The 21,947-nt window shown below is 46.9% G+C and overlaps 1 protein-coding gene across 5 annotated transcripts in view; it reads right to left on the reverse strand.

Moving 5' to 3' along the window:
* Window positions 1–21,947, reverse strand: part of CAMKK2 (calcium/calmodulin dependent protein kinase kinase 2) — a 58,072-nt gene that overhangs the window by 25,587 nt on the left and 10,538 nt on the right. For all 5 annotated transcript variants that reach the window (XM_067015044.1, XM_059039572.2, XM_067015045.1 and 2 more), the window contains exons 2-7: window positions 15,284–15,801; window positions 10,902–10,949; window positions 10,193–10,246; window positions 9,431–9,482; window positions 6,532–6,665; window positions 4,814–4,850 (exon numbers count right to left, since the gene is read on the reverse strand). In XM_067015044.1, the coding sequence (XP_066871145.1) occupies window positions 4,814–4,850; window positions 6,532–6,665; window positions 9,431–9,482; window positions 10,193–10,246; window positions 10,902–10,949; window positions 15,284–15,736 (778 nt within the window). In that variant the 5' untranslated portion in view covers window positions 15,737–15,801. The remainder of the gene's footprint in view (window positions 1–4,813; window positions 4,851–6,531; window positions 6,666–9,430; window positions 9,483–10,192; window positions 10,247–10,901; window positions 10,950–15,283; window positions 15,802–21,947) is intronic.

The raw sequence follows: 21,947 nt of genomic DNA on the forward strand, positions 1-21,947 counted from the left end.
GACACAACCCAAACGTCAATTTACTTAGGTACAAAGAAGTAGCCCTAGGGGACTTCTGAACCCTAGCAAAGTTTCAATTCAAGAAACAGCAAGAACAGGTTTCAATGACCCCTCACATTTTCCAAGCTGCCAGGCTACATCAAGAATTGTTGGATAGGACTTCCCTGGTGGCACCGTGGTTAAGAATCCGCCTGCCAATGCAGGGGACACGGGTTCAATCCCTGGTCCGGGAAGATCTCATATGCCACGGAGCAACTAAGCCCGTGTACCACAACTACTGAGCTCCTGTGCTGCAACTAATGATGTCTGTGTGCCTAGAGCCTGTGCTCTGCAACAAGAGAAGCCACCACAATGAGAAGCCCGTGCACCACAACAAAGACCCAACGCAGCCAAAAATAAATAAATAAAAAGGAGAACATTGTTCCAACTCTTCAGCACTCTGTGGTCAGCTGGCCCTCAAACCCTTTCCTGTGACTCTCAATCCAAACCAAGACTTGGAGCTAGAGGTGGGGATGGAGATCTCCCCACCACCTCCCAGCCCTGTGTATGTGGGGACAGCCCCCCAACCATCAAGTATTACATAAATCATATTCAGGGAATGCACAGTTTTTTTATTGTTGGGGGGGGTGGGTTATTTTTTGCATTTCTAAAAGTTGAGGTGAAATTTTCAGAACATTAAATATTTTAAAATGCATGATTCAGTGGCATTTAGTATTCCACTGCCTCCAGTGAAAGCATCGCCTCTATCTACTTCCAGAACATTTTCAGCCCCTTAAAAGAAACTCTGTGCCTCCCCCTTAGCCCCCTGGTAACCAGTAATCTGCTTTCTGTTTCCATGGATTTGCCTATTCTGTACATTTCATATAGGTGGACTCATATAATATGCAACCTTTGGTAACTGGCTTTTTCACTTAGCATGTTTTCAAGGTTCATCCATGTTGTAGCATGTATCAGTACTTTGTTCCTTTTTATGGCTGTATAATATTCCATGGTGTGGATATGCCACATTTTGTTTATCCATTCATCAACTGATGGACATTTAGGTTATTTCCACATTTTGGCTATTATGAATAGTGCTGCTATGAACTTTCACGTTAAGTATCTGTGTGGCTGTTTTCAATTCTTTGGGGTATATACTTAGGAGTGGTATTGCTGGGTCATGTGGTGTAGTTATGTTAATTTTGTTCTGCTTGTACACATATAACTGGGAATATGAAGCTGTACCTTAGGAAATGAAAAAAACAGCACAGTGGATTTCAAAATCCAGTGGAGAATGACTTTGGAATTGTCTGTTTTCTGGAAGCATCTACCCACATTGGAGCTTCTTATGGAAGAAGGGTTGTTTCAAAGGTTGTCCAAGGGCTGAGGTGGCCAAGGGGAAAGAGCCAGCTCCTCAGACAAAAAGAGGGCTTAGAGATTCTGACCTTAAAAGGAACTTAACTCCCCCAGGGCCCCACCCTGTTTTCACACGTTCATCAACCAGTGTTGGCCAAACCATAGTTAGGGGAAATCTGTTGTGGCCTCTGGCTGTGGTTAGAAACGAAAGTAATGGCGCTGAAGGTAAGGAAAGGCTTCCACCGACAGGAGCGCTGGTCCCCTCAGCTCTCTCTTTCCCACCTTGGTTATGTAAACTTGACTTTCAAGAGCTGCTTCATGAATTTCTGTGCTTCCTCCCAAGCTGGCCTGTTGAAACAGGTCTACTTTCAGTCACTTACAGTTTAACTAACCGCTCCTGGAGCCGAGCAGTGGTGGAACGTCTTTAATCCCAAGAAATTCCAGTCGTATTCTCTACCCTCTGAGGGTCAGGCCTGCAGTTGCAGAACCCTTGCTGATACCTGCATCCTGGCTTCACAGACTGCCCTTTCTGTCCTCACCACACACAGCTGTGGCTGGAAACTAAAAAATAACAGGGTCGGGATTTTTTTCAAAACCGCTGGGAATCACATACCAAAACTGCATGGCTCCTTCCCCAACTGCCACCTCAAGAAGTGAAAAACTGTCCATGAAGCTGCCTGGTCCAAATGGCTTAGGAAACTCTTCTTTGAGGCTTGGGTCACGTTCTTTATATGCTATTCAACTCCTCGGCTCAAAACCCTCAAGGGGCTCCCTTCTCACTCAGAGTAAAAGGCAAAGTTTTACAATGGTGTGAAATGTCCTCTGCCATCTGGTCTCCACTGTCCTGCACAAAGGTCACCTCAGTGGGGCATCTCGAGGAGCCACTCTGTTTCCCAATCCCCCAACCTGGAACTCCTGACTCCCGTGACCCTGCTCAGGTCAGCTGTTTCCCATGATATTGTCACCTTGGAAGCCTGTGCCTAATACTTAGGTCTGAGTGTGTCTGTCCATCCTCACCAGAGCAATGAAGTGCCCTGAGGGAGCGGGGGTGGGGGGGTGGGGGGTTGTGTTTCGTTCCTTGAAGAGCCTAGAACAGGGCCTGACAAACTGTAACGTTTGTTGAAAGAACAACCCATCTCCTCAGAAACAGCCCAAAGCCATTCGGTGTCAGGTCTGGGGCCCCAAGCGAGCAAATTATGCTGGGGATGCCATTCTGGGCCAAAAATTATCTTTTACATTTTATGATTTCTTCTATTATTTCCCCAAACTTCACTCGTTTGCCTACCATGTTTATAATCTGGCCATATCTATATACCATGTAAACTACTGTTTATTTCACACTTTTCTTTAAATTGACTCAGTGTTAAAACTTTTTTAGCCTTATCCCGGGTAATGATATCCAGGAAATCATGAGTTTAGTGTGCTGGTTATAGTTTTTCCTATGCAATGATAAGTTAAATCTAAAATATTTTTTAAATGTTGGTCCATACACCACCTAAAATCATCTCATACATTTAAAGTGGTGTTGGTACCACATTTTGAGAACTTATGATTCTGTGATGTTCATATTTTCATTATATGAATGTTTCACAATTTTTTTAAGTTATCATATCTGATGTTGTTCACTGTGCACCTTCTAAAATATTTCTAAAGGAAGGTTTTTAAAGTTCTAAAATTGGAATATGGCCTGCACATTAGATGCTCTTAAGGAACTGGCATTACCTTTTCCAGGTGCAATTACGGTAGGATTATTGTGATCATGTAGGAGATGCAGGCCAAAATGTTTAGGGGCTGAAGTGTCAAGATGTCTGCTACTCTACTCTTGGGTGGTTCAGCAAAAAAATACAGAGAAATGGATGGGAGGGTGGCTAGACTGATAAAGCAAATATGACAAAAATTACTAACTGTTGAATCTGGGTGGTAGGTCTACAGGTACTCATTGTACTCTTCTTTCAACTTTAAAACATTTTTCATAATTAAAAACCTGGGTTGGGGGCGGGTGATGAAAAATAAAATGTCCTAGGCAACAACAGCATCCTTGGAATTGAACCATGGCAACTACCGTAGGGGAAATTGAGCTCTGAGCTCTAGTTCCAGACCCAGACCCATTAGTTATGACTAACCACTCCCTGCGCAGCAAAGAATCACCCTGTGCTCATCCAGGAGACAGGCTGGGCTTGGCCCTGCCCATACCACTCATCTCCTTAATGCCCCTCCCGGCTGTCATCTGTACCCGCTCGCTCGAAATGCATACGCTCCTCTGAACACCTACCCAAGCCAGACAACAGCGGACACGTGACCTGTTGATCACGCCTTCCCGGGCCTGAGAGTCTGCCGTCCAGCTCTGAATTAGTCCTGCACTTCCTTCCCTCATCAGCGCTTATGCTGGGAACTGACTGAGAACTGCCCCATGTCCTCGTCATTTTTTAAAAACGAGGTCTCTGAGGACATAGCTGAGTCCTTCCATTTCAGTGTGCAGGGCCCAGACCCCCTCAAGGCTCCAAGTGCCCCATCATGGCCTCCCAGGCCCTCCATCTTCAGCCCCACCCCCTCTCCCTGGTTTTCTCTGCTGCAGCCACATTTTTCTCAAGCACACTAAGCTCTCACCAGCCTTGAGGCCTTTGTACCTGCTGTTTCCTCTGCCTGGAATGCTCTTCCTCAGATGCAACAGGGCCGTGTCCTTGATATTCAGGTGCTAAACGGTCACCTCTTTCCTGCTGTGGCCCCTCCATCTCTCTCTCACATCACCCTGTTTAATCTTCTTCAGAGTATCTATCTGAAGTTGAATATCTGCTTTATTTACAGTCATCCCTCGGCATCCATGGGGAATTGGTTCCAGGAACCCCCGTGGGTACCAAAATCCACGGATGCTCAAGTTCCTAATATCAAATGGTGTAGTATTTGCATATAACCTATGCACATCCTCCCCTATTCTTTAAATCATCTCTAGATTACTTATAATATCTGATACAATATAAATGCTATGTAAATAGTTACCAGGGCATTTTTACTTTTTGCAAATTCAAGTTCTACTTTTTGGAACATTCTGAAATTTTTTCTTTTTAATATTTTCGATCCACATTTGGTTGAATCTGCAGATGCAGAACGTGTGGACACGGAGGGCCGACTGTAGTTGTTGACTACCTGTCTTCCCTGACTAGAATACCAGCTTCATAAGGGCAAGGGCCTCATCTTTCGTACTCATCACTGCATCCTTCGTGCCTCGAATGGTGTCCAACACACAGTAGGTACTCAATAAATATCTGCAAATGGATGAATAGGACACCCAGATAAAGTCCCAGCAAGAACTCCTTTCCCCCTCCTGCTTTGAACCAGGGGTGCAGCCTTCTGTGTGGGGCCCAGCTGGAGCAGGAAAGGGTGGCAGATGCCAGGGGCAGGGGATGCCTGGAGGGCACCCCTGGGCTTTGGCAGGAGCCGCTGCCTGCGCAAGGATGGCAGGAAGAGAGGGCTCTCTTACCCATGTACAGATGGTCCTCACTGGGGTCGTCCAGGACCTGTTGGCACAGCCACATGGAACAGGCCGGAGATGAGAAGCAGGAGGGAGGAAGAGGGAGAAAAGGTATGAGCAGGGAGGAAGCATCGTCCACATGACTGCATTTGCCAATGGGAGGGCTGCACTTTCCACTGCTTTTCCTAGTTAAGATGAAGGGCACAGGAAAAAACCCAGAGTGTGTGATCCAAATGGCCATCTGGAAAATAAGCGCGTTCTAGCCCAATCCTCAAGGGTCCTAAATACCCAGAAAGGAGGTTACGAAAAGGAGGGGGCAGATTCCTCCCCTGGAAAATGTCTCAGCTTGAATAAGAATCCCACCTGAATCCTAGGGGACGATGGACTGGTCATTAGGGTGAAAATTCAAATCCTGTCCCCATTCCCCCTGCCCTGGCAGGAAATGATGCCTCCCTGCCTGGAACTGCCACAGCACTTTCTTTCTCTCTTTTACCGCCTTCCTGCTTTCATTTTTATCACTATTTCTATCTTCCCCTCTCCAAAGGGCAGGCACCATGTTGTATCCACCTTGGTTGCCTCCGTGGTGCCCTCTAACAGGACTAGGCACCTAGTAGGTGCTCAGGAAACGTCTGATGAATGAATGAACAGGCAAGCTGGGCAAAGAGTCTTGTTGGGTGGGGAGCCCACACACCATAGGGCACAAGGGAGAAGGGAGATCCTGCCAGGACCCGGTCACATGCGCTAACCAAGTGCCCTTGGGCTTCCTCTAAGATGGCCGACTCAAGCATCAGTGAGTTGAAATTGTGAAACTCGGTGAGACAGGTGGAGATAGCCTGCAGCCACCATCTCTCTTCTTTGGGGAAGAAACAAAGACAGACTCCTTGGCTACACTGGTCCTCCCACCTCTTCCCATACCACACTCACCTTCCCTAGTCATCTAAGAGTCAGAGGACAAGAGGCCTGAGAAAGGGATGCATCCTAGGCAGAGGCCTGGGACAGCCAACCTGGAACCCTAAGCCCTGCCCTTCGAGGACAAGTCAGACCCAGGCACTTGCCTACCTAGAGTTCTGTTATTTTTCTTTGAAAAAAATCACTTATGTTAATGTGTAGGATTATTGTTGTTTTTAAATGAATTAAAAAATTGTTTAGCTTCTCAGTTTTAAATCCTAATGTGATAAATATTAATAAACATAACCCCCACAAGCAAAAGTTTTCTGCATTCTTCAATTACTTTTAAAAGCATAAAAGGGTCTTGAGACCTCAAGGCGTGAGAACTGCTGATCTAGAGCAGGGGTTGGCAAATTACAGCGTACAGGCCAAATCTGGCCCTCCCCTGTTTCTGTAAGTAAAGTTTTATCGAAACACAGCCAGGCCCATTTGTTTACATGCAAACGGCTGCTTTTGTGCTACAACTACACATATGTATAGTAGAAGGAGAACCAGCTCCAAAAAGAGAGAAGCAGGTGAAGGGCGAGCCTCAGTACCCCTCTGAGCCTCAATTCCTTCATCTATAAAATGGAAGTAATAGTCCGAGCGAGGGGTGAGGATTACACAAAATAACAGGGTGAAGGAGCCTGGAGAAATAACTGCCACTCAGCCCTGCAACAGGCTGTTTGATGCGATGCGGCTCTCCCTGGAAACCAGTGGTATGGCATTTTGATAATAACAAGATACAGGGCTGGACCATCACCATTCCTCCCTCTCTCCTCCGCGTCTCCCCACCTCACCTCCACCAGCTTCACCACGTTGGGGTGGTCCAGCTTCTTGAGGATGGCAATTTCCTGGTACACCTGCTCAATGGGGCCCCTGGGCTGGATGCAGCCCCTGGGGGCTGGCCGGGTCCCTCGGGGAGGGGGGCGACCTGGAGGAGACATGAACCATCCCAGAGTCAGGGCAAAGAGACTTTCCTCTGCAGAGGGGGACTGTAGGCAGGACAAATGAAGTGGGGGCCTCTCAGAAGGGCTGGAATGGCTGATGCCACACAGGGGGCTTTATTTACTTATTCATTTATTTTTGGCTGTGTTGGGTCTTCGATGCTGCACGCGGGCTTCCTCTAGTTGCAGCGAGCGGGGGCTACTCTTCTTTGCGGTGCGCCGGCTTCTCACTGCAGTGGCTTCTCTTGTTGTGGAGCATGGGCTCTAGGCGCACGGGCTTCAGCAGTTGCAGCACGTGGGCTCAGTAGTTGCGGCACGCAGGCCCCAGAGCACGTGGGCTCCAGTAGATGTGGCACACTGGCTCAGTAGTTGCGGCTCACGTGCTCCAGAGTGCAGGCTCAGTAGTTGTGGGATCTTCCTGGAGCAGAGATCGAACCCGTGTCCCCTGCACTGGCAGGCAGATTCTTAATCACTGCACCACCAGGGAAGTCCCCCACCAGGGGCTTTAAACAGCCTTCTCTTCATCTGACTCCTCTGCTGCTGGAAACGCTGGAGACCCAGTCCCCTTGCCCAGCCTTCTGTCAATTCTCTCCTTCCTGTCCCATTCCCTAGGCCACAGTGAGAATCAAGAGTTCACTGAGGTACAAGGAAAAGAAGTCTGAGGTCTAGTTCAGCAATCTCAATATTCCCCTCTCTGGGGCTCGGTTTTCCCACTCCATAAGATGGACAAAAACATTATCCTTCACCTCCATAACTCATGGAAGTAGCAGAGATATAAAATAAAGTCCGGGATAGGAAAAGAAGTAAGAGCTGATGAGAAAAAAAACAAAGGACTTGCTTGGTCCTGCAGTGACTGACAGTCAAAAGGTCACAGTGATGGAAAGGTCCACAGTCAAAACACTTACACTGCATATTATATGTAAGTAAGGATCTAAGTGTGACTAACAGAACAGAATGTGGATGTGTCAGCCTTGGAAAAGTAAAAGCAGAGGTGCAGGTGTCAGAGTGGGATGTGAACAGAGGCAAGGCGAGTTCAAAGGAAAGATACTTGCTGCATCTGCTGTAACAAGGATGAAAGTGACAAGGGTAGTAACAACAAAGGAGCTGAACATCGTGGTATCACCTCATTGGCTGGTTAGGGAAAGGGAGGAAAGGAGTGGTTTAAGTCATCCTCAGAGGAAGTCAGAAGTAAATGTCAAAAATTAATAAATCAAGAAATAATGGCACAAGGATATTATCTGGCTCAGAGTTCAGATAAGCAGGATAAACCAGGGTCCTGGTGATAGGACAGGGTTTTGGGATTTATGTTCTTCTTAGCTACTTTCTCCTTTCAGCTCACGCCAACATTTTGCTCAGCACTGCTGGCAGGGAGCTTATGCTGGAGCAGCATATGCACACCTACACCTGATCACATGCAGTAACTACCAGCTCCTGAAAGAGCGAAAAGTGGGGGCTGCCTATAGGGAGAGGGAGGAGTACAGCAAGAAACTGTTGATCTCCACTATACACCCTTCTGTTCTTTTGCATTTTTGTAGATATAATTGAAATACCTTATGGTATTTCAATTTTTTTAATTCATCATTTTAAAATATATAATTTAATGGTTTTTAGTACATTCACGAGGTTGTGAAACCATCACCACTAGGTCTTTTTTTTTTAAATTTTTTAAATTTTTGGCTGCATTGGGTCTGGCTGCACGCAGGTTTTCTCTCTAGTTGTGGCGAGCAGGGGCTACCCTTCGTTGCAGTGCGCGGGCTTCTCACTGCAGTGGCTTCTCTTGCGGAGCACGGGCTTCCGTAGTTGCAGCAGGCAGGCTCAGTAGTTGTGGCACGTGGGCTCTGGGGTGCACGGGCTTCAGTAGTTGTGGCGAGCAGGCTCCATACTTGTGGCTCGCGGGCTCTAGAGCACAGGCTCAGTAGTTGTGGCGCACAGGCTTAGTTGCTCTGTGGCATCTGGGATCTTCCCGGAGCAGGGATCGAACCAGTGTCTCCTGCATTGGCAGGCGATTCTTAACCACTGCGCCACCAGGGAAGTCCCTCACCACTAAGTCTTGAACATTTTCAACCCCCCCCACCACAAAAAAACCCATACCTATTAGCAGTCAGTCCCCACTCCCTTTTAACCCTAGCCCCCGGAAATCACTAATCTGCTGTCTCTGTGGATTTACCTATTCCGGAAATTTCATATAAGTGGAATCATACAATATGTGGCCTTTTTTTTTTGTCTGGCTCCTTTCATTTAGCATCATGTTTTCAAGGTCATCTGCGTTGCAGCATGTATCAGAGTTTCATTTCTTTTTATGGCTGAATAATGTTCCATTGACTAGACAGACCACCTTTTGTTTATTCATTCATCCGTTGACAGACATTTAGAGTTGTTTCTGCATTTTGGCTATTATGAATAGTGCTACTATGAGCCTTCATGTACGACCTTGTGTGAACACGTGTTTTCAATTCTCTTGGGTATATATGCCTAGGAGTAGAATTGCTGGGTCATATGGTCACAGCATGTTTAACTTTTTGAGGAACAGACAAACTGTTTTCCTCTGAGGGATTCTTTTTACTTGATACCTATATTACTTCAGTAAATATTTTTAAAAGAAAATGAATTTTAAAACATCAGCAGGAGGCCCAACGCTGTTTTAGGGGAATCCACCCAGGACACCTCTGCAGGGGACACCACTCAGTGGGTCTTCTCTGTATTGCCCCAGCCCCTGCACCTAAGAACAAAGGCCCTGGCCCAACGAACTCACGTGGAAAGCCCGCCTGTCGGATCAGTTTCTTTTTGGACAGCACCTTCATTGCCTGTGGGAGGAAAGACCCCATGTCCTGGTTAAAATGGGGAGGAGGGTGGAGGGAGAGTTCCTTCCACTCCTAGGCCTGCCCAAGCTGTCAGTGCCCCAGCAGCCGCAGGACAACGCAGTGAGCACCCTGTCACTGGAATGGGTCAACTCCACGGGTTGTGTGGAAGCTGGACTCCTGGGGTCCCTCCAGGCCGGAGGGTACTTCCAAGGTTCCAGGTCAGCTCTCCCAGCTGGGAGGCCACAAACCTTGGGATTCGCTGCCACTGAATCAAGACACAAGTGAGCTGGAGTGATGGGCAAGGGACGTTTTACACGTGCGGAAACTGAGTTTCAGCATTTATGTCACTTGTCCAAGGACACATAATTGGCACATGGGAGAGCAAGGACTTGAACCCACATTGGACTGATTTCAAAGTCTCAGCCCCAGGGCAGTTTGTCTCACTACCACCCAGTTCTCAGTGCTGTGGAGGATGTAGAAAGGGTAGCCCAGAGTAAGGATATGAGACATTTGCTGAATTTATTCACTCAATCTTCCTGAGCCAATCACTTCACCTCCCCATTTCCCCACTTCCTTCCTAAGGCACAGAATAAACATGACCTAAGAATAAAATGAGTCAACAGCTAAGAAAACCTTCCAGGAAGGCAAGTGCTGGAAAGGAGCCTTTTTCTTTGGACAAGGATGGGGGCAGGGAGGGGGATGTGGATACTCACGTAGTAGGTATTGTCATTTTCATTGTAGGCCAGCTTGACCACGCCATAAGAGCCCTGGATAAAGGGAGATGCCTGTGACATACTATCCAGAAGTTATGATCTGCAAAATGAGGACCCTAATACAGATCTTGCAAACTGGCAGCCCATTGGCAAAATCCACCCTGCATGTTGTTGGATCTGCAGTTTTTAGAAAGTTTGAATTGGTGGCCAACATTTTAGAACAGGTCAGATATAAAAATCCAGATTCTGATATGGATATGGAGCCATAACCATTTCCATATGTTAACAGTTTGCCACAGTCCTCACCACTCCCTACTGTCTTATACCTAGCATGTTTTTCTCATTTATATTATTCACTTGCTCTCTATTGGCATTTGAGTTTTTGACCCTTGCAATGATACTGCCCATTGGCTGATATAAAAGCAAAAACAGATGTGAGAGTACCTTAAGGAGAAAAAAAGCCAACATCAATGTTGGTGATATGGAATTTCCCTGGAAGCTTTGTGAGCTTTTGTAGAAACACAGTACGTTGTAAAAACAAAACAAAATAAAACAAAACAGACGGACCATAAATGACAAAACCCTCCCCCTCCCAGCCTCATCTCCAAGGACTCCTCTCCCACTCCCAAATCTAGTGGGGGTTCCCTCCACAGTATCCAAGACATCCTTGGTAGGTATGGAAAACCAGCCTGGCTCCTGGGATATTTACCTTTCCAATTTCGTCCTTCAGCGTGTACTGATTCAGCTGTACACAATCCTGGAAAATAAGTAGAAACACACAGAATGTGAATTGTAAGTTTGTAGCTAGATACATTTTTCACAAACTTAACAAACACCTAGACCAGGACTTAAATCAAGAAAGGGAACATTCCCAGCTCCCCAGAAGCATCTCCCATATACTGGCACCTGTCCAGGGTGACCACTATCCTGACTTCGACCAGCACAGTGGTGGTCTTTTTTTTTTTTTTTTTTTGGCTGTGCCACGCAGCATGTAGGAGCTTAGTTCCCAGACCAGAGATTGAACCCATGCCCCCTGCAGTGGAAGTTTGGAGTCTTAACCACTGGATCACCAGGGAAGTCCCTACCAGTACAGCTTTTGTACATTGTAAGAGCATAATTATAAAGTATGTACTCTTTTAATACCCATTTTAAAGGTTCTTCCCACTTTTAAAAAGTTCATTTATTTACTTTTTAAAAGTTAATTTAAAATTAAACAATAATCCATGACTGTGTTATCCTGTAAAAAACATAAAGTGATACAAGAGGAGAAAATCTGAGTGTCCTTAGCGCAAACAAAAGTTTCTTAACAGTTTCTCAAAAGTTCTTTTTTGTATAAAAAAAAGTGCAAAATATAAAAGGAAACAAATGATAAATTGGATTTCAATCAAAATTAAAACCTTTGCTCTTTGAAACACTACTGAGAAAAAAAAGTAAGACACAGACTAAGAGAAACTATCTGTAACACTTACAGTGGATAAAAGACTGGTATCCAGAACATATAAAAAAACTCTGGGCTTCACTGGTGGCGTGGTGGTTAAGAATCCGCCTGCCAGTGCAGGGGACACGGGTTCGAGCCCTGGTCAGGGAAGATCCCACATGCCGCAGAGCAACTAAGCCCGTGAGCCACAACTACTGAGCCTGTGCTCTATAGCCCACAAGACACAACTACTGAGCCTGCACACCTAGAGCCCGTGCTTTGCAACAAGAGAAGCCACCGCAATGAGAAGCCCACGCACCGTAATGAAGAGTAGTCCCCCTTCACCACAACTAGAGAAAAGCCCAAGTGCAGCAATGAAGACCCAACACAACCAAAAACTAATAATAATAAATAAATAAGAACTCCTACAACTCGTTAATAAAAGACAACCCAATTAAAAATGGGCTAAAGATTTGATAAGCTGTTTCTCCAAAGAAGGTACACAAATGATCAATAAGCACACGAAAAGATGCTCAACATCATTACTCATCAGGGAAATGCAAATTAAAGCCACACCCACTAACCTGGCTAAAATCAAAAAGACAGACCAAACCAAGTACTGTCAGAATGTAGGGCAAATGAAACTTTCATACGCTACTGGTGGGAATGTAAAATGGTGCAGCCTCTTTGGAAAACAGTTTGGCAGTTTCTTAACAAGTACTTCCCATATGACCCAGCCATTCTACACCTAGGTGTTTACTCAAAAGAAATGAAAACTTGTGTCCATGCAAAGACTTGTATACAAATGTTCACAACAGTTTTATTAGTAATAGTCAAAAACTGGAAACAATCCAAATGTCCATCAATAGGTAAATGGATAAACAAACTATGGTATATCTGTACAATGGAATACTATTTAGCAATAAAAAGGAATTAACTACTAGTATGTGCAAAAATATGGATAAATCACAAAATCATTATGCTATGAAAGAAGCTAAGCTAAAAAAGAGTACATACTAAATGATTCCACTTATATAAAATTCCAGAACTTGTAAGCTAATCTATAATGAAAAAAGGCAGGTCAGCCGCTACCTGGGAAAGGGGAGGTGGGGGAGGGATGCACTGTTGGGTGGGCTGGAAATGTCTGTGATCTTGATGGGGGTGATGGTTTTATGGATGTACACATACATCACAACTGATCATATTGCACATCTGAAATATGTGCGGTTTATTTCACTTCAATTATACCTCAGTATAGTTAGGCTGAACATGTTAAGTGATACAAGAAGTAAAACTGGGAAAAGAAACATGATAGAAAGCAAAACTTCAAGTGTTACAGAGAAGCCCAACATTTCCCTTGAAACCCCTCCCATGCCCCAATTCTGTCCCTCTCCCTGAACCTTGATATCAGTTTGTATAAACTTCTAGGCCTTTTTCTATGTAAATGTACACATACATGCATCTGTAGAAAATACAGAGTACTGTTTTGGGATGGGGTTGGGGAGGCATAGACGGTGTCACACTAAATCAGTTCTCAACTTCCTTTGACTGGAGTTAGTTCCACGTCACACCTGCACCTTTGATGTGCTGTGTTAACGGGCCCATAGAGCTCTCACCTCACTGGTGAACTTTTTAGTTTGTTTTGTGTTTCTCTCCAGTATTGTTTTCATTCCCCTGAGTCCTGAAGGGATGTGACAGGCAGAGGTGGGGCCCTACAGAGCAGTCCTAAGGGGTCTCATTGCCTCATAATCTAGCCCTACCCACACGCTGCTGAGTTCATCTTCCAAGAATCCACTCTGACCACATCAGCCCCAGCTCACTGCTGCTTCCAGGGTCAAGTCCTGACTTCACAGCCTGACCTTCAAACCCTCTAAAGCTCTGACCTTGGCAGAGTTGTCTAGTTGCCCACCAAACACCAGTCTCTCCCTTCTTCCTTATAAGTGGAACTCTGCGTGGCAACATTCCAGGCTAGAAAACTTCATTTCCCAGCTTCCCTTACAGCTAAGGTGGCCATGTGTTCTGGCTAGTGGGAGATAAGCAGAAGTTGCAGGGTAGAGCTTCCAGGAAAGAGGACTGACTTAGGAGGCAGACATCTTTTGCCTTTCTTCCCTGCTCCTTTTTCCTGCCTGGAATGGAGCTGTGAAGGCTAGAGCCACAGCAGCCCTCTTGAGATCATGAGGTTTTAAGGGCAAAAGCAACAACACAACTACCACACCAATCCCCAATGCCTAGCTCTAGATTTATTTTACATGGTTAAAAAAACCCTATTGTGTTAAAGCCACTGTTGTTGGGAGATGTCTGTTTCTCTAAGCTGACTCATTTCTAACTGATACAAACTCGAACTCGCTCTCCAGCCCTCTTTCCACAGTGCCCCCCATTTGGGGCCCCACACTCCAGTTAACTGAATCCCTGACCTATTCTGAATTCTATGGAAAGGAATATGTTGGTACTTAGTTGGGTTATGGTAATCATACTTTTAAAACTAAAATATTAGAGGAATGAGACTACCTCTGTCACCTAGCTGGCCTGTGGCTAGTTAATAAACTAGGATATGAAACAACAATAACAATTTTTTTTAAATGGGCTCATGCCTTGTACCTCGGGGCGCTTGCTCATGCCATGCTCACCCCCTGCAGTGAACTCTCAGTGTGTAGTTAAATATCAGCCCCTTTAGAAAGCCATTCCTGATTTCCAGGCATCCCCCAATAAAATGTATTCCTTCCTTCAATAAATATTTTTGAGCGACCATGCACCAGGCAGCGTGCTCAGTGCTGGGGACCCTGTGGCGGACAGGACTGTTCCTAACATCCTAGCTGAGGCGGGGGCAGTGGGGCGGGGGAACAGGCAATTAACAACTTAACAAACACACAGGTGATCAGATGGTGACAAGTGCTGTGAAGGAAAGTCAACAGGGCGACAGGACGGACAGGGACAGGAGGCTGCTTAGAGGGGGCGGAATGAGAAGCCTTGCCCAGGAGGTGATATCTGAGTTGAGACTTGGAAGCCAGATGGAGATGGCCTTGCAAAGATGGGGCGGGCAGGGCGGTGTGGTTCCAAGCAGAGGGAACAGCAAGGGTAAAGGCCTAACGGAGGGAATGAGGAGGCCAAAGAAGTGGGTACGGTCGGAGCTCTGTGAGCCGGCAGCACAAAGGTAGGAGATGGGGCAGGAGGTGCGGCGGGGGTGGGTCAGGCCCTGTGAACCGTGCCGGGGATCTGAGTTCCAACCCACCTCCCAGAAGTATATGGTAAAGATCAAGTGAGAAGTGCAGGTACGGTGCTGAGGGCAGCGCCTGGGAAGGCAAAGGCCTCTCACTATTTCAGAGTCCCCAGCGCAACTTCCAACTGCCAGCACGTGCAGCTCTTTGTGAGAGGCTCTGCCCACACTCAGGGACTGCCAGCAGTTGGTGTAACAGGCCCAGCTCCCTGGCCCTCGGGTGGAATAACTCTGGGGGCTCGTGTCCTACACTGTCTCCCAGGGCTCTCCAGAGATGGAGCCCCAGTGGCCCACAGTGGTGACTGGCTCCAACATGCACCCTTTATTGACGTCTCCCTGGGTTTCCTGGGGTCACCTCCCCAATCAACTGGTTGCGCTGGAATCCTTCTCGGGGAGCCCAACCTAACGCGGAGACATTCCGGGCGCCGGGCAAGGGCACCAGGGCCCGCCGCTCACATACCTGCATCCCGGTGATGGAGACGCGGTGCGACTCCACCGTGGGCCTCCGGGGCAGCCGTGGCGAGGACTGCGGAGAGCCCACCGGCGAGTGGGGCAGGGCCGGGTAGACGCAGCGCCCATTCGCATCCAGCAGGGACCGCTCTTGCAGAGAGAGCTTGCGACTGGAGAGGTGGGGCCGGGCCTGGGACCCGGAGACATCGAGGGGGACCTCTCCGCCAGGGGCCTCTAGGGGCCGGTCCCGGGCCAGGCCACCGTCCACAGCGCAGGCCGGCTCGCACTCAGTGACCACGATGAAGGACTCCATGCCCAGACGGATGCTCAGGGACGAGAGGCCCCGCAGGGCTTCACAGGGCTTCTGGCCTTCGCTGCTGTTGCTGCTGCCGCCCCCGCCCCCCAGCTCATCCTGGGGGGCGGCCCGGTCGCTGCTGGGCTGGCTAGAGACGCATGATGACATGGTGCATGTGCCGACCTCATGCGACACGCACGTGCCCAGGCACTCCCATCCGGCAGCGGCGCCACCTGCAGAGAGAGGAAGGGTCAGCTGCCCCCATCCTGTGCTGCAGGGGGAGGGAAGGGGGTCCCTCCTGCTGGGCCAGACTGGTGCCCCATTCCTGCTTTGAGTCACCGTCCTTGAAAAAAATATTTTGCAAAACAGTGTGATCTGAAATCTTTTGCGTCTATATAGAAGAGCTTACTCCACATTTCCTCACTGTATCCTTTTTTTAAATTGATATATAGTTGATTTACAATGCTGTGTTAGTTTCTGCTGCATAGCAAAGTGATTCAGTTATACATACATTCTGTTTTATATTCTTTTCCATTATGATTTATCACAGGATAGTGAATATAGTTCCCTGTGCTATACAGTAGGACCCTGTAGTTTCACATTTCCTCATCTTAAAAGCCCCTCCTCACACAAAACAAGAATCCCAAATTCAATTCCTGTAGAAACCAAGTATGAGAAAACCCCCAAATAGAGTACCCACGCCTCCTACAAAGGTGGCAGCTACTTCCAGCTCAAGCCAATTGCTGTTAAACAGGGATTGGGGCCTAGAATTGTCTGGTTATCTCCCCAGCCCCTCTTTTTTTTTTTTTTTTTTTTTTTTTCAAGAGAAGCCCTAAAGCCAGGATGTTAAGTGAGATCTCTTGATTTTTTTTAAATTAGCAATTATTTTAAATATTTTAAAATGCTGGGCAGGCCAAATGAAACACTTCCACACGGTGACCTCTAGGCTGCCTCACTTTGCAATAGCAATGATTCAGACAGCTCTTTACAGTTTATAAAATATCTTCCACACCTCAGGATAATTTCACAAGCACCCTAGCTTGTTGGTTCACCATTATACCCTCATTTTGTAAATGGGGAAACTGAGGCTCAAGAGAGGGAGAGGGATTTGTCCAGGTCTCCTAATGCAAAGACCATGAGCACAGGAGTCCAGTCCCCTGGCCTGGCCTGGCCAATGATTCTCAACTGAGGAGTGGGGGTCAGGGGTCACACCAGCAGAGAGTGTGTGAGCCAGGGAAGTTTGTGTCGTCTGAGGAGCAAGGCTCAACATACCTATTATCTAATGTTTCCCTAGTTCAGCCCCCAGCTAGTACTTGCAATATGTAAGGCAAATATGAGATAAAAAAAGGTTAACATCAAATAGCTTGGTGGTTCCTCAACAAATTAAACAGAGAATTACCATATGACTGAGCAATTCCGTTCCTAGGTATGTATCCAAACAGCACTACTCACAACAGCCAAAAGGGAAAAAACAACCTACATGTCCACAGACAGATGAATGGATAAGCAAAATGTGGTCCGTCCACACAATGGAATATGACTAGATAGGAATGAAGAACCGACACGGGCTACAAACTGCATGAACTTCAAAAACATGATGCTGAGTGAAAGATGCCAGACACAGAAGGTCACATGTGTATAATCCTATTTGTATGAAATTTTTTCTTTTTTGGCCATGCCACGTGGCCTGCGGGATCTTAGTTCCCCAACAAGGGATCGAACCCGTGCCCCCTGCAGTGGAAGCGCAGAGTCCTAACCACGGGACAGCCAGGGAATTTCCCTGTATGAAATTTTTTTAATAGGCAAATGCGTACAGACAGAAAGTAGATTAGTGGTTGCCTAGGGCTGGGGAGGTGTTGGGGGAAAAGGGGAGTGACTGCCAATGGGTATGGGGTCTCCTTTTGGAGTGATGAAAATATTCTGGAACTAGATAGATGGTGGTTGCACAACACCGTGAATGGACTAAATGCCACTGATTTGTACATTTTTTTATTTTTATTTTTTTTTTTTTTGTGGTACGCGGGCCTCTCACTGTTGTGGCCTCTCCCGTTGCGGGGCACAGGCTCCGGACGCGCAGGCTCAGCGGCCATGGCTCACGGGCCCAGCCGCTCCGCGGCATGTGGGATCTTCCCGGACCGGGGCACGAACCCATATCCCCTGCATCGGCAGGCGGATTCCCAACCACTGCGCCACCAGGGAAGCCCTGTACATTTTTAAATAGTTAATTTTACATTATGTGAATTTTAAAAAAAAAAAAGATTGACACACTCCCTTAGACTGTCAATTCCTTCTGTCTCTGGGACAGAATATTAACCTTTGGTTCGTATGTTTGACAAATTCTGCTGGACAAATGTCACAGGTACCACTGGAATTCAGGGAGCATATCCACAGAGGCAGAGAGTGGCAGCTCTGGGCTGATCACCCATGTCACAAAAGGTGCCAGGAAAACAGTGAGGGCTGAGTAGAGGGATTTCATGAATGAATAAAATGATATCTCTTTAGGACACTTGGTGGCAGTGGGAGGATACAGAGGAAAGTAAAGATGGGAGCAGAAAGCCAGTGCTTCCTGGAGGGCTTGGTTGAGGGGCAGAGAAATGCTACCCGCCCTCTTGGGACAGTCCTGCAATAAGTATTTATGGAATAGCTTCTATGTAGGCAATCTAGACCATGACATGGGCAGATGGGGTCCCCTGTGGAGCAGGGAAAGATCAATGGGAAAGGCACTAAGGAACTAACAACAGCATGCCAGCCTGGACATGGCACAATTTTTGAACACAGAGTACAGTCAGTGTAAAGGAATGACAGAGTACCCGATTACGTGACAAGATGCTCAGCCTCAGTTATAGTAAGAGAAGTTGCAAATTCAAACTACAATGAAATGGTTTGGTGGATCCTCAAAAAGTTAAATGTAGAATTATCATTTGACTCAGCAATTCCTCTTCTAGGTACATATATATATATATATATATATATATATATATATATATATATATATATAAAATCTCCCCAAAAGAATTGAAAGCAGGGATTCAAACAGATACTTATACACCCATGTGCACAGCAGCATTATTCACAATAGCCAAAAGGTAGAAACGTCCCAAGTTTCCATCAATGGAAGAATAGATAAACAGAATGTGGTCTATTTATACAATAGAACACTATTCAGCTATAAAAAGGAATAAAGTTCTGACACATGCTACAACATGGATAAGCCTTGAAAACATGCTAAGTGAAACACGCCAAATATTTTTTAAAATATTTTTTTAAATTAATTTATTTATTTTTGGCTGTGTTGGGTCTTCGTTTCTGTGCGAGGGCTTTCTCTAGTTGTGGCGAGCGGGGGCCACTCTTCATCGCGGTGCGCGGGCCTCTCACTGTCGCGGCCTCTCCTGGTGCGGAGCGCAGGCTCAGTAATTGTGGCTCACGGGCCCAGTTGCTCCGCGGCATGTGGGATCTTCCCGGACCGGGGCTCGAACCCGTGTCCCCTGCATCGGCAGGCAGACTCCCAACCACTGCGCCACCAGGGAAGCCCGACGCCAAATATTAAAGGACAAATACCGTATGACTTCACTTATAGAATAGGCAAATTCATAGAGACAGAAGTTTTAGAATAGAGGTTACCAGGGACCGGGGGAGAGGGGAGCAGGGAGTCACTGCTTAAGGGGCACAGAGTTTCTTTTTGGGGGTGATGAAAAAGTTCTGGAAATGGATAGTGGTGATGGCTGCACAACCTTCTGAATGTAAACAGTGCCACTGAATTGTACATCTAAAAGTGGTTAAAATGGTAAATTTTATGTTATATATATTTTACCAAAATTTTAAAAATAATAAAGCTACAATGAAATATCTTTCTTCCAACTATCAGATTGGCAAAGACAAAAAATATAATAACAGTACTATTTTGATGAGGCTATGGGCAGTATGAATTAGTATCACCTTTATGAAGGGAAATTCACCAATATCTAACAAAATTCCAAATGCACATACCTTTGACTTAGCAGTTCTGCACCTGGGAGTATTTACCTTAAAGACAATCTCACACATAAAAAAATGATATACGTGCAAAATTATTCTGGTAGTGTGGTTTGAAATGACTATCCACAGGGACTGAGTAAATAAAATGAGGTACATGTAGCCCAGGAGAAAATCATGCGTTTATTTTATAAGAGGTGACTCTGTACATCCTAAGGTGAATTAGCTCCACGACACTGTTACATGGAAAAAACCAAGGCATTCAGATGCTGCTGTTGACATAGGGGGAAAGGGGCCATACGCGCGTACATAATCATATGCAGAGCATATTTCTGGAAAGATACACAAGAAAATGATAAGAGTGGCCTCAAGAGAAGACAACTGGTTTGCAGAAGTGAGGGGGGGCAGGGTGGGAGGGACTTAACTTTTACTGTATTTACTTTTACTTTTGTAAAAGTAAGTGTGCAAAGAGTAACTATTCAGAAATGAATTTTTAAAAGAAAGTAACTGTAACCGCGATAGGAGTTAGGATGATCAGGCCCGAGTGCTACCTCTGGGGCACGAGGCAGAGGGAGGGAGCAGTTGGCTCTGTCTCCTAATCCTTTATCCCACTCTGACTGTATCTGAGAAAGAAATCATTAAATGTGTCCCTGTCTTGGCTTCCTCATCCGTGAAAGAATACAACCCAAGTTCAATGTTCTCCACGGTCTCAGCTGCTGTTCCTTTACGAATCCTTTTTATAATCCTTATTTCCCAGGAGGGGAAAAGTAGGGTCCCTGAAGTTCGACTGCCTGGGGCCGCAGCCTCAGTTTTCTCTTCTATAAAATGGGCACTCACCCGAGAGTCATGAGGACTAACTGAACTAAGAACTCAGTATTCGTGTCTGGTGCACGGTTAAGTGCTCAAAAAGCTCTTCTTTCAACAAATACTTCCTGAATGCCTACTATCTGCCAGGCTATGCTCCAGAATGTTCCTCCTCCTGTGTGTGTTCTGTAGCCCTGGCAGCGTGGGCCTGCCTCCCCTCCGCTGGCCCGTCCTCCCTCCCAGAGCCACCTCTGATATGGCTGCAGAGTTCCTGAAAAGAAAACTAGTCTGGCAGCACCTGAGACAGTTAATGGAGAATTTTTCTTCTTGCCAACAGAAAAAAATTGCTTATCGATCGCCACTCCAGGCCAAGGACACCAAGCCATCCACCCCTGGCAAAGCTGCATTTAATCAGTCTCCTTGACGAGCTGGCATCTGGCTCCGTGCCTTGGCCCTTGAGGCCTGGAGGAGAAAGGAGAGAAAAAAGGCACTGGCTGGCTCTGAGGCAGAGGTGCGGGCCCCTGTGCTGGAGGGATAGGTGTGTTCAGGTCTCAGGAAAGAGCCCCAAGGGACACAGACCTCAGTGCCTCGAGGCCACCTGGAGGCCCCTCACTGGTCTGCAGCAGGCCTGGCAGGCAAGGACTTAGCCATTCAGCACCACTGACCCCACAGAGTGCAAGCCAGAATCTGACCGTTTCTGAGGTCACAGATCCTATGAGGTCACACACCTTTTAAGGATCTGTTGAAAGCTACCAAAACTCCCAGGAGAAGAAAAATCATACAAAAAGACAATGGTTTGCATTATAACAGCTAACATCTAACTGAGCATTTCTTCAGCAAACATTGAAACAGCTCTGCCTGGGTCATTTAATCCTCACAGGCCCTCTGCGAGGGAGGGACAGCTAAGCATTCAGTTGTGGGAGGGCCAAGGTCTGACGAAATTCCAAAAGCCCCCTCCCCGAGCCTCCTGCCCCAATCCATGGGTCCTTCCCCAGGCCCTGAAGCCTCCCCACCGCCCTTGGCTGGCAGCCCTGAGTTCCCCTCCCTCCCCTCTCACAGGCAGCTCCATGGAGGACCAGACGCTTCCAGGAGCAGATAAACCCGGCTCCAGGCCAGAATGAAGGGAGCCCTCATTCCCCTGCCAGGAAGCCAAATGCTAGCAGCCTCCAGGAAACACATTCCCATATCCTGGGGGCATTTTCCAACCTGCGCCTGCTTACCAAATGCCCAGCCACCACCATGGGAGCTGCAGCACAGCAAGTAGCCAGTGAGCGGGCCGTGACACGCCCTGACCCATGACACACCCTTTGCATGGTCCCCTGAGGTCCCGGGCAACACGGGACAACAAAGAGGCCCAAAATAGCTGTGAGGATCCTGCCAAGGCCAGCGACAATGTCCTCCCTGGGATAACAGGCTTGGCCAGCCGCATCTTCTCTCACCTGGGGAAACTGAGGCCAGGGAGGTCCTAAAGGAAACTCACTCACCCATTTGTTCCTTCCACGAGTAATTACTGGGGACCTACTATGTGCCAGATAAACAAAACAGATGTGATTTCTGAAAAGCAGGGGCACAAGTGACTCTATAAGCACAAACTGGAGGAGAA

The sequence above is a fragment of the Kogia breviceps genome, chromosome 15, assembly GCF_026419965.1.
Source record: "Kogia breviceps isolate mKogBre1 chromosome 15, mKogBre1 haplotype 1, whole genome shotgun sequence".
NCBI lineage: Eukaryota > Metazoa > Chordata > Mammalia > Artiodactyla > Physeteridae > Kogia > Kogia breviceps.